The sequence below is a fragment of the Magnolia sinica genome, chromosome 15 (assembly GCF_029962835.1).
Source record: "Magnolia sinica isolate HGM2019 chromosome 15, MsV1, whole genome shotgun sequence".
Taxonomy (NCBI): Eukaryota; Viridiplantae; Streptophyta; class Magnoliopsida; order Magnoliales; family Magnoliaceae; genus Magnolia; species Magnolia sinica.
The window spans coordinates 16,576,735-16,590,534 of NC_080587.1; the positions used below are offsets into that span (position 1 = coordinate 16,576,735).

General features: G+C 42.4%; 1 protein-coding gene across 1 annotated transcript; it reads right to left on the reverse strand.

The window, feature by feature from the left end:
* Positions 1-4,363: 4,363 nt before the first annotated feature.
* LOC131227361 (F-box/kelch-repeat protein At5g26960) lies at positions 4,364-6,438 on the reverse strand. The gene has a single exon (XM_058223147.1). It carries the CDS (start codon positions 6,398-6,400, stop codon positions 5,135-5,137), a length of 1,266 nt encoding a protein of 421 aa, XP_058079130.1. The 5' UTR covers positions 6,401-6,438; the 3' UTR covers positions 4,364-5,134.
* Positions 6,439-13,800: the final 7,362 nt, after the last annotated feature.

Below are 13,800 nucleotides of genomic sequence, written 5' to 3' on the forward strand. Positions count from 1 at the left end.
CATTTAAAAGATAAGCCTCGTCGAAAGCAAATCTAGCCCACACCAATGATAACAATGTAAAATTACTATTAGAGCCGCTGAGTCCATGTGATGGAGAGTACATGAATGCCGAGTCTATGTGGTAGGAAGTTAGGTGGGGCATGCCATGATGTTTGTAAGAAATCCACCTTATCCGTATAGGGGTGCACACGGAATCGGTAGAACTGGTAAATCAGACCAGAACTAATTAGATTGCACGGTTTGGTCCAGTTCTGAAGTGCGCCGGTCCAGTTTTGAATGTATTGGTTTAATTTGGTTCTTGGTTTGGGGTTTCGTAAAATCAATCTAAACCGTAGAGCTGAACCCTAGAACCGGACCCCTCAATTAAGATAGATATATATATATATATATATATATATATATATATATATTTTAAACGTATAAAACTAAGACCATTCATGAAATGAATCACAACACCAATCATACAAGGATCATAAAAACAAACCATGATAAGATTACTCTTTTGTGAAAATTTTCAAGGGAGGAGCTTGTGTTCGATTATATAAAAAAAAACCATGCAATTAGAGTGGATTATAAAAAGTCCATAACTGAATTGGAACCGAACCGGTTTTTTATGGCCCGGTTCCAGCTACTGTTGAAACCTTCTCAGGGTCCGTCGTGTCTATATGCCATTCAAATAATTTATAAGGCCACTTCCATTGATATGAGCTGAAAACATGCACACACAGCGCCCCAAAAAAAAATAAAAATCCCTTAGCTTCATATAAAACTTTTACAGCCATAAGTGTGCTTTAATGATGGCCTGCTTGAGTCTTGGATCTGCCTATGTTTTGTCTAATATTATAAAATGGGTTGATGAAACTGCTGGATTAGGTGGATTTCTCACAAACGTCTTGGTGGGCTCCACGCAGCTTTCCAAGCGAATCATATGCATGGCAAACCTGAAATCTACAGTGAAAAGTAATTGTTCCCAGCATGACATGGCAGTTTTTCATTAGTAGCAAATCGTTACAGTACGAAATGTGTGCTACAGTGCGTGAATTGCATGCCAACATTGCACACTATTAAAACCCACTTTTCATTTGGTGTGGTCCACCTGAGATTTGAATCTTCCTCATTTTTAGATTCGTGCCTTAAATTATAATAAAAAGTAGATGAATGGCGTGGATAAAACATATATAAACAGGTGTTTGGGTGTGGTAGACCATGAAGCCCGGAGGATTGGCTACTCCCCTCGCCACTAGCCTGGTGGCTGATGGTTGGTGCTCTATGGGCCCCACCATGATATATGTGTTTTATCCATGCCATTCATCCATTTTTAAAGATCATTTTAGGGCTTGATCCAAAAAAAAGAGAGGAATATAAATCTCCGTTGGACCACACCACAGGAAAACAATAGTAATTGGATATATCCACCATTAAAATCCTCTTAAGGTCCACTGTGCTGTTTATTTGACATCCAATCTGTTGATTAGGTCATACAGACCTAGATGAAGTGAAAAAACTTATATCAGCTTGATCCAAAACTTTTATGTCCCTAAAAAGTTTTTAATGGTTGACATTCATTCAACACTGTTTCCTGTAATGTGGTCCACTTGAGATTGGGATATACCTTGTTTTTGGTCTCGTACAATAAAATGTTCTATAAAAATAGATGGACAGATGAAACACATACATCATGGTGAGGCCCACGGAGCACCAATGTGGGGGAGTAGCCAATCCGTTTCAATGAAACCCAGGCCACTCATGGGTCCAGTTCTTAGCTGGATCTCTTTGAGTACCCGCCAACCCATTGGCGTACGCTAGATGCGGGCTGACTGTGATTTTAATCTACGCTAACATTCCCCAACCACCACAATTCTTGCAGAGGCAAGGTGGTACCCACCATGAAGTTTGTGAGAAATTCACCATTTCCATCTATTTTACCAGCTCATGCTAAGATAGGAGCCCAAAATTAAAAGTCTAAAGTTCAAGTGGGCCATATGACCGAAAACAGTAGGGATTGAATGCCCACCGTTGAAACTTCCATGTGCTATGGAAGTATTGAATCAGGCTATTATTCTTGTATTTTCAGTTCATCCCACTAGAATGACGTTGTAAATAGCTTGGATGGCATATGAATATTACAATAGAATTGGGAAAGGTTTACTAAGCAGGCATTTCCCTAGTCACTTTTTTCTTTGTGTGGCCCACTTGAGTATGGATCTACCTACCTTTTGGTGACGTCCTAGCATAAACCGGCAAAACTGACGGAGGAGAAAAGTTCTCCCAAACGTAAAGTTGGGCCCCACCTATCTTCTAACCGTAGGAACTAGTTAGTTAGGGATGTGGATTTCCTTAGGTGGGGCCCACCGTGATGTTCATGAGAAATCCTCCCCGTTCATCTGTTTGGATCCAAAGCTCAAGGCGTTCATACCAGGGGAAAAAACTGGAGAAAGAGTTTCCTACGGTTGAAATCTACCTTGATTCCACCTTGATGTTTATATGCCATCTAAATAGTTTTCAAAAACATTCTCACTTTGAACTGAAAACATGAAAAACTTATCCTGATATGATAAATTTGTGGCCATTAGAATATTTCAATGGTGATCACTGAATCCTCATTATTTCCTCTCTTGCAGCCCACTTGAGTTTTGGATCCACCTCATTTTTAATGGTATATCCTAAAATGAGCTCACAAAATGGATGAACGGAGTGGATTTCTAGAGCACACCTATTGTCCCATCTCAAGCCTTTTGCAGAAAGCTCATGGGGAGGAATGATAGGTGGGGCTCATTGTGATGTTTGTGAGAATTCCACTGTTGGATCCAAAGGTCAAGGCGGCCATAAGGGAGGGCAAACTGGAGAAAGAGTTTCCTACCATTGAAACCTTTCCTGGGCTCCACCCTGGTGAGTGACCCTCCCTGACTTGGCAATTGCTAGTGGTTGGTGCTGTGGGCCCTACCATGATACATCTGTTTCATCGACGTAGTTCAATTATTTTTTTCAGACCATTTTAAGACTTGATAGTAAAAATGAGGTTGATATGAATCTAAGGTGAGCTACATCGAAGAAAACAATGTGGATTGAACGTCTACCATTAAAAACTTTTTAAGGGGCCACAAAAGTTCTGGATCAAGCTGGCATTTGTTTTTTAATTAGATTATATAGACCTTGATGAAGGGGAAAAGGTTAGGTGTCAAACAAACATTTTAGTGGGCGTCAGGAGGTTTTAAACGGTGGAAATTCAATCTGTTTTCCTGTGGTGTGGTCCACATGAGATTTAGACTTTTAGATTTGCCTCATTTTTTATATCAAGCCCTATGAATGGACCGCATGGATGAAACACACATCATGTTGGGGCTCACAGAGCACCGACCACTACCTGGGTAGGGTCACTAGCCTAACCGCGTCCGGGGCAGGCAATCATCGTCCTTCCATTGCGTACGCCGATTAGATACTCAACACGACAGTAGCGAGTGGGCTACTGAAGTGACGTCATCATGTTCTTTGGGCCTCACTATGAAGTATGTAAGTATGTGTTGTATCCACACCATCCATCCATTTGAAGAGATCATGTTAGGGCATAGTCAAAAGATTGAGATAGATTCAAAGTTCAAGTGGACCCCACCACAGAAAACAGTGGGGATTAAGCTGTCTACCATTAAAAACTTCTTTGCAGTTAGTAGTCTTTGATATCTGTCCACCGTTAGGAAAAGGAAACAGTGGGAATTGAACGTCTATCAAAGACTACTAACTGCATGTGGACCCCACTGGTGTTTTCGAAGGGTCTACTTGAAATTTGTATCCACCCAATTCTTTCCATAATGCCCTAAAATGATCGCTCCAAATGTATGGACGGTGTGGATGCAATAAATACTTCATGGTGAGGCCCACAGAACGTGGTGACGTCACTTCAGTAGCGAGACTCGCTACTGTCGAGTTCAGTAGCTAATCCGCGTCCCTTCCATTGCAGCCATTCCCTGGATTTGTAGCCAATGAAAGTTCGAAACGCAATATCCGGCAATTTTCGAGATTCTTTCTTTCACCAGGCGATAGATTCCCATTTGCCAGGCTGGCGTGCAAACCCAGCAGCCGTGCACAGTTTAACCTCAAATCACCTAAACGCATAAATTAGCAAAGGAAGTACAACTATACTAACATGCGCAAAGCCGGACAACTGCCATGCAACTTCCACTGACATGCGCCAGTGCAAGCTGCAGGCACCTGCATACACCTGAGATTATTTTTTAAGATCCTCCGCCCAGGGACGCATCGTGTCTCAGCCGTTGGATTCGTGTTCTTATCAATGATCTAAACCGTTGATACGATGGGCCTCGTTCTGCATCCAGATTAAAAAACTAATAATAAATAAAAACCTCAGATTAAAAGATTTAAAACCTTCTATTATTAATAAATTTATTAGACCGTCCAATATTAAAATAAAAAGAATCTGTTGAAATAGTCTACTCCAAAGTGAGGCCCAACACATGAACGGCCTGGATCATTTAAAAGATGCATCTTCAAGAGGTTGGTTGGGCTTCACTTCCTTACAAGCAATGCACGTTTTTCCTGTGATCCGGGTCGTTGGTTTATTACATGCCATTCTGCAGATCATACCGACCCTGAAATCTCATCAATGCAATCAAGACCATTGGTCCTATAATAAATCTATGGCTAGGAAGAAAAATACAGCAACGTTCATATTCTAAACATTTGAAATCAGTGGCTAGGATCGTCGGATCTAGGCGATCTTGATCTTTTGGGGCATGATCCACCTCCGTAAGAACAAAGCGCAAAATGCAGATTCTCTCGTGTCATGTCGCCATGGGGCGCAGGTTAGCACAATGCATCCGCCTTGCGCAAATGGCCGACCAAAAAACGCAAACGGATTTCGACCTTGCTCCACTACACCCTGCTCAAGATAGCTCCAGCTTCCCACATCCGCTAACGTGCGCGAGCACCCGCAGCACATAAACCTCGTCCTCGCGTGCAGCTCGACCAGAAGGAGCAAGCTAGCTTTGCCCACGCATATCCGCTAACGTACGCCAGCACGTGCATAAGACATTTGACCGGGCGGCAATGCTTGATTCGCAGTGCCCGGCACAACCCCAGGTGTAAGATAGCTTCGCCCCCGCATGGTCGCTAACGTACGCTAGCACTCGACACAGACGCAAGCCGCACGCCGGAACATTTCGGGCAGGTCGGGGCCCCGGCTCCACTCCCCGGGCCCGCTATCATATACCAAAACCAGCCCTTCCTTCAAACCCCTGCAGCTGCGCCCGCTCCTCCTTAGCAGATCGTCTATACACCCAAACACCTGTATAAGCGCCACCCTCTCCCCAATCCCGACGCAGGAGAACCTCACAGCGCTATCCAGTCTAACTTGCGCCGGTAAGGGTGGGCTCTTTAACCTACACCACTCTCCGAACCCAGCGCTCCCCCTCTTCCCGTCCCACCTCCAGAAGGACAGCTCCACCGCGTGGCTCGCCAGCACGTACACGTACCCGCCAGCCCCGCACGCGCCAACCACACACCCGCCACCCGGCACGTGCCGGCTCCGCAACCACGCGCCGGCCTCCACGTCATACAAGTCCATTGAGCTAGCGTACACGTGCGCCTCCATCCTCCCGCCACGTGGCGCACCGATCCTCAGCCCCCCAATCACGTAGAAGATCCCGTCCACTGCCGCCCCCACGCAGCCGTACCGCCTCCTCGGTGCCTCCGCCACGACGCGCCACGTGTCTGATCCCGGATCGTACTCCTCCACCGACGCGGTGCACGCAGCACCCCCGGCGGCGTAGATCCGGCCGCCGACTGCAGCCGCGGCGAACTTCTTCCGGGGGAAGAGCATCGGCGCCCCTGGAGTGGCGGAGCCCGTCCACGTGTCGTAGCGGACCGTCGCGTTCCGGCCGACGACGTAGATCGAGCGGCCGAGCGCTAACATGCGCATGTGGGAAAACGAGACGTCGAAGATCTCGGGCGGGAGGGATTCGATTCCGGGGAACGGGGCCGTGGTCCAGGAGGTGTCGGACCCGATTCGGTGCGTCGCGGAAAGGACGCCGAAATCGGAGACGGCGACTGCGTAGAGGGTGTGTTGAATGCGGCCATGTGTACGGCGGAGATCGTGGAAGGCCGGGGAATCGAGGGCGTGGGCCCATCTCCGGCAGACGAGGGAGACGGAGGGGAGGGAGGAGGGAGATACTCGAGAGAGGGTTTCGATGAGGAGGTCGTCAGGGAGGGAGGAGAAGGAGGTGAGATTGTGAGGGATTGGGTGGTTTTCCGGGCGGTTTTCCGGCGTGGAGTTGTCGGAGAGGCGAGGGAGTAAGATGGTTTTCCGGCGAGTGTCGGTGTGGGGATTCGGGATGCAGGATTTCACCAGCCATGAGAGGCTTCGAGGATTGCAGCTTGCGTCTTCCATAGCCAGTGGAAGAGCGCGCGAGAGGGGATTTGTCGGAAGAGGATTTATACTAGAGGAGTACTTTGATTAACTTTGATACTCTGGCGGAGTGTGATTGATGATACGCAGGCAGGTGTTTGGAGATTAATAAGAACGTGGCATACGAATAACCTACTACTCTGCGTGTTTGGGCGGTGGGATTAGAATGGATCAGGTGGGATGGGATTCAAAAAAACATAATTATTACCAATGCGAGGGACTGTCCCCGTAGCCATGGGATAAGATTAATGTCACGCTTTGTTGGTAAAACGGTGGTACATTGAATGGATATACCCACCATCATTTGAAATTATTGAGAATAACAACATGTGTTACATCTAAACCGTTCATTTGTTTTGTAACCTCATTTTATGGCATGGGCCTAAAAATGAGGTAGACTCAAAACTTATGTGGCCTCGAAGAAGTTTTCAACTGTAAGTATTCAATCCCTGTTGCTTTCTATGGTGGGATCCACTTGAGCTTTAAATTTACCTGATTTTTTGGCCCATGCTCTAAAATAATCTCGAAAAATGGGTGGACAGTGTGGATATAGCCCACACATTATGATGAGATCTACACGACTTACTAACATTGAGTGAAATTGGCATGCGACCCAATGCAATTCCATTTAATTTAATTCCAAGCATTACCATTCTTCCCGAACATGGAGCGGAATTGGCACATGACCAGATGAGTCCCATCCCACCTAATCCTTTCTAATCCAACTGCCCAAACACGCCCAACTGAAAACTACACTCATATGGTTATCCGATAATTGGATTGGTCATGCTTTGCGGTTAAAAAATAAAATCCAAAGGTCTTATATTGACACAGGCCTTTTTGGTACGGGGCTAACAAGGGTTGAGTGAGAGTGAATTACCTTTGGGTCCGTGCAAATTTCATCTGACAACAGCAAGGAATCAGATTGGGTGGAAAGGAATTGTATTTGGGCCATGCATGCTCCAGATGGATTTTGAAATTCACTATATTTCTGCCCCCACGTTGATCATGTGTTTTATCCATGGCATACATTTATACGCATCCTTGATGGATAACACTCGAATTGTACACGTGTGCAAATTATTGATGGCGAATCATCGACATTAGCTGTGAATCTGATCCTTCGATTGTAATTTTATAGTTCACTAAGGGTCAATTTGATTTTCTATGATACATATAAATAATGGTAAATAAGTAATTATTACCATTTCACTTGGTTTTAAAATGTGAGAGCGATTCCACCTCGAAAATCGATACAAAAGTGTTGACTTAAATATGTAGACCCCATGGTAACGTATGTGATATATTTGCACCATCAATCTATTTTATTAGAACATTTTCAGGCGTGAACTAAAAAATGAGGTAGATCCAACACTCAAATGGCCCACATCAAAGGAAACAATGACATTAATTCATCTACCGTTAAAAGTTATTTCCTTCATTGGGCCCATATTGAGGTTTTTTCATCATCTAACCTGTTCATAGGGTCACATAGACATGGATAAGGGAAAAACACAAATATCAACTTGATCTAAAACTTTTAAAGGCCCCATTAGGTTTTTAATAGTAGGTGTTTGATTTATGCTTTTTTCCTATGGTGTGGTTTACTTGAGCTTTGGATCTGCCTCATTTTTTTGCTCATGCCTTAAATTTAGTTAACATAACAAATGAACGGTGTGGATAAGTCACATACATTATAGTGGGCCCTACATTAATTTTATAAATTTCTTGATTTAAGTGTTAAAAAAGTAAGTTGTCATAGGAAAACAATGTGGTAATTACATAGGTAAATAATTATTACTCATTTACATGGTAATTACAGTTGAGCTAAAAAATCAAACAGGTCTTAAATAAGTGTTTTACTTGATACATTGTTTTCACCTTAAGAAAGATCTGATCCCAAATATTAAGATTGGATGGTCAAAATACTATGGTATTTCTAGACATGCCATTATTACGCGATATGAAATTGTGTGATAGGATAACGTTTATCACAGCATGTGCAAAAGCTTGGTGGAACTCTAGAATTATGACTAAATTCTAGGGGGCATTTGGCTCATGGTATTAGATGGGATGAAAGTGCATTTGGTCTCGTGCAAATTTCATTCAGTGTTTGGGGAGAATGAAAAATGTTGGGATTAGGTTAATGGAATTGCATTTGATTCCTCTTGGATTATGAACATTGTAGCATTGCTTCCCGCCTTTGGCATTAAATTTTTTTTTTGAAAAGGTTCGTTAATGTCTACAAGCTTTATAAGTCTTACTATAATGTAGGGGCTATATCCACACCGTCCACCTATTTTTCGATATCATTTTAGGGCATGGGCCCAAAAATTAGGCAGATCCAAAGCTCAAGTGGAACTCACCATAGAAAGCAGTGGGGATTAAACACCTACTATTGAAAACTTATTGGGGCTACTGAAGTTTTGGTTCAAGTTGATATTTGTGTTTTCACTTCACTCAAATATGTTTGACCTTATGAACTAGTTAGATGACTAATAAACATCATGGTGGACCCTAGGAAGATTTCGACATTAGGAGTCATTATCCCCACTGCTATCTATGTTGTAGTACACGTGAGCTTTGGATTTGCCTCATTTTTAGGCCCATGCCATAAAATGAGGTTACAAAACGCATGAGCGGCATGGATATAACACATATATGTTATTTTCAATGGTTCTAAATGCTGATGGTATTCTTATTCAATGGTCGACAAACTAACCACCGAATGCCACCATGACACAAACAAACCATCGAGTTATGTTTATTCCATGGTATCTCATGATAATAGGGGACAATCCCTGCCACATGCAATGTTATATTTTTTTTAATCCCATACCACCTAATCATATCTAATACCATGCACCAAACACCCTCTAGAGGGAGTGAATAGGACCACTTAAAATTTTACAATTAAAAATACAATTGCATATTTAATTTGATATACCAAATTAAACTAAAAAGGCAATTAACATTAAAGCTTCTAAGTCAAAGTGGGTCCAATCATATACACTATAAATATATGCCAATTAAGTAATTAGTCTATAGAAATAATGAGCTTGTATGTGTTTAGAAGTTAAATGTCTAGCATACAATCCAATCCAAACATTTATATAATTTAACTAAATAATCACATAAGCATGAATTAGAATTGTACTCAAATACTATAATAAATATAATCATATATAATGGTTTGATTTCCTTACTCTACTCCCAGCGAACGTACTTCCCTCAAGTGAACCAGTATTACTATCGGATGTTTTAAATCAAGATCAGCTCTAAACACACATACTCTCCCATGTTAGTAGCTCCCGCAAGGACCTAAACACGCGTACTCTCCCGTGTTGGTGGCTCCCGCGAGATATTTAAGTTGATTGTTTATTGGCCAATTAACAATTATGAGCGGTCATAACTCAAGGATCTAAATACACTCCCACCGAAGGCTCCCATGGAGACTAATACGTATGCATCCATACCCGATGTACCACGTACACACTCGTGTCAGTGAATTTAGTCCTACACAAGAGCCTAGGTCCTACATAAGAACCTATGGAATTTGGGTCACAAACTATTACACTTAATTATATACAAGGAATGAGTGTATGAACTTATACTTGACAACTTACTTGTCGGATTGAGTTCCTTTGTAGTGCCTTGAGTTACTTCTTCAAAGCTCTCCCATGCTTGAATCTGATCATCAATTGCTTCCATGTCCATTGATATCGAAGGTTCAACTCTACGAACAAACACCTTACATGCAATGCTCCATTAGGGTGACTAAGGTGAGAGAAGATGGTGAATCTCTTATGATAAATAGAAAGTTGTAATTCATTGGGGATTAACCTACATAGGTCTCCTATAAAATGCAGATAAGGATATACCAATAGGCTTAATGTCTAATCTCTAGAGAATATGGAGATTGAGTTCATCTTCAGTATGGAGGTTGGAATCTTCATTAGAGTGATAAGTTAAAAAAGATAAATCAAATCTCATAGGATTAGAGTTATAAAATGAAGTATATGAGTGGAAAATCACCTAAACTCTAAATGCACCAAAAACATATCCCAGTGTTCAAGAACTAAACGCCCTTTTATAAGAAATAGTGTTCCAACGGTTATAAAACGGCTAGTTAAAAGCTTTGTCAATGAAATTGAAAGGCCATTCGATAGGATTGAAGGTCATTTGATAGAATCGAACTATCCGTTGATCTTATCAAGAAAATTCAGGAATTTATCTATTTTTCATGTGCTCTATAAGGAGGAAGATCAAAGGTTCAAGTGGACCACACTACAATAAATAACAACAATGATGATATCCACTGTTGAATCCTCCCTAGGGGACTCACTGTGATATTTATTTACCATCCAACCCGTTCATAAGATCACATAAACATGAATGAATAAAGGGACGAAGATTTCATGCAAAACCTTATACATGAAGTTCTTGTGCAGGAAACTAGGTAGGGCCCACTATATTGTTTGGAAGAAATCCACACCATCCACCTTCTTTTGAGACACAAATCTAAACGGTGGGGATTCAATGACAACCGTTTGAACATTGACAGGCCACAAAGTTTCATATCAGACTAAGTTTTTAGTGTTATCACTTCATCCGAGTGGGAATGTACGATCAAGGTAGAACCCAGGAAATTTTCAACAGGGAAAACTCTTTCCCCGATTTTCCCTCTGGTACGGCCTCTTGAATTTTGGATCCACCTGATTTTCAGTATCATATCTTAAAATGATCTGAAAAAACGGATGGACGGTGTGGATTTCTCATAAATATCACGGTGGGCCCTACCTAGCATACCATTGCAGGAACTTCCGGCGAAAGGCTTTGGTAGGAAATCCGCGTTCTGAACGAAGGGAAAGCACAGATATAGCTGGATCAAAACTTCTGCGGCTCCCAAGACGTTTTTAATGGTGTCTGTTCAATCCCCACCGTGTGGTCCACTCTAGTGATGGATCTGCCTCATTTTTGTCCTTATATTCTTAAATTATCTGAAAAAAATGGATGGACGGGGTGGATAAAATATATACAACAACGTGGGCCCCACAGAGCACCTGGACGGAGACGGAATCTGCGTACTAATGATACTTCCACTTTTTCTGGCTTTTACCCCCTTCGGAGTCTGTGTTGGAGAAGTCCTTTTTTTTTTTTTTTTCTTTTTAACATACGCACACAAACCCCACACAAACTCACGCCATAGTGGAATTTCACCGCCTATGGGGACTCGAACCCTTGTCTGGGTCGTGAAACACCTGAGAGTCTATTTCCGGGTGCTGGGGAAGTCTTTAATACTCTGGAGGATTACGACATTTGATACATTGGCACTCAGATAAATTACACGTGGCATACGTAAAAAAGGGAACGGATTGGCTACTCCCGCTGTTCTCTGGGCCCACCATGATGTATATTTGTCATCCATGCCGTCCATCTATTTTTATATATCATTTTATGATATGAAAACAAAAAATAAAGTATATCTCAATCTCAAGTGGACCACATGACAGGAAACAGTGTTGAATGAATTTTGACCATTAAAAAAGTTTTGGGGGCGATTAAAGTTTTGGATCAATCAGATATTTATTGCTTCTCTTCATCTGGGTCTTTATGACCAAATCAACAGATTGGATTTAAAATAAACAGTACAGTGGGCCTTAGGAGGATTTTAAGGGTGAATATTCATTCATTATTTTTTTCCTGTAGTGTGGCCAACCTGAGATTTATATCCCTATAATTTTTTGTATCAAGACATAAAATGATCTGTAAAAATGGATGAACGGAATGGATGAATCACGTACATCATGGTGGGGCCCAGAGAGCACCGACCATCAGCCACGGGGCTGGTGTCAGGGGGAGTAGCCAATCCGTCTCCGTAAAAAAGCCTAATAATTTGTGGGACCTACTCTCTCCAAGTCCCACAGCCATCCGAAAGGACACTGTTTGAATGATACTGACGTCTGACCGTCCGCACTTGCTTTTCGAAATAAGACCATAAATGGGTTTTTTCATCTTCTACCGTCCAATAAATATCCACCAATCTCATCGACAGATAACTAAATGATCTTAATTTCTAGTTTACGAAACATCTAATCTGGGACCCACAATTTGAAGAGTTTAATTTGAATTATTTAATGCCACGTGTGCAATTTATAAGCGACTGTGTACCATCCATCATACACTGCTAAAGCATAAAAGATTTTCTGGGCGGTTAAACTGGCAGAACCGGTGTCGGTTGTCTGTTTGAAGTCACGCAGAACCATCTGAATTTGAGATCCTCGAGAATCTCCATATTCGAGAAGAGGCTTTCTTGTTATCGTAACCGTTTAGATGGTGGGCCTTACATCGCACTGGCATCTAAAATAAACTGCAGCAACGGGATTGTATTAATCTAAGATCAGAAACTTGCAAGTGAACGGTTAAGATATCTTCAAAATGTCGTCTGATCCTATAATCAAAGTGCGGGTGTAGTGCACTGACTCAGTGCTCTCACAAGTGACGCGTGTTATCTTTGCCTAGGGGTGTACATAGCGTCGAACCGAGTGGAGCTGGCCTCAGCTCAACTGGGCTCGCCAGCTCGGCTTGGTTGGGTTAGCAGCTTCGGCTAGTTAGAGGTGAGATCCAGCCGAGTTTGCTGTTGCAGCATTTTCACAAATACCTGGACTACACCTTCAAAATCTCACTATATTTAAGACAACAGCAATGGTTTTATGGGTATTTTATCAAACACCTTCTAAGTAACATAAAAATCAAGAAAAAAAGAGTGTTGGTTTCATATACATACCTTCCTTGCCACTAGCCACACTTCTTTGAGTCGTTTCATCAAACACACGGTGAGCAACATCAATATCAAACTAACCGAGTCAACGAACGGGTTCAATCCGAGTTCCATTCGAGCTAGGTTTGATCCAAGTCGAGTTGAGGTAGGGCCAGCTCGAACTCATTTTCGAGCTAAAAAAACCAGCTCGACTCGGCTCAAACTTAGCTTCGAACCAAGTCGAATCGAGCTTTTTCGAGTCGAGTTGAGTGAGCTAACCGAGTTAGCTAGGTTCGTGTACACCTCTATCTGTTCTATCTGTGCCCCTGGCCACAGCAAGTTCGTGTGGTCAGAAGCTATGTGGGGCCCAAAGAGATGCCCATGAGAAATCTACCATATCCATTAGTTTTTTAACCTCACAATATGATAGGATTCCAAAAATTAGGAAGATCCAAAAATCATGTGGGCCACATGAGGAGAAACAGTGAGATTATAAGTGTCAACCATTAAAAGCATCTTGGAGCCTACCATGATGCTTATATGCCATCCAAACCGTTCATAATGTTATTAAAAATGGGATAACCTGTAGACATAAGTATCATCCTGATTCAACAGTTTTATG

Coding starts and splice junctions, on each gene's coding strand:
- LOC131227361 (XM_058223147.1), bottom strand. CDS start 6,400: ATGGAAGACGCAAGCTGCAATCCTCGAAGCCTCTCATGGCTGGTGAAA.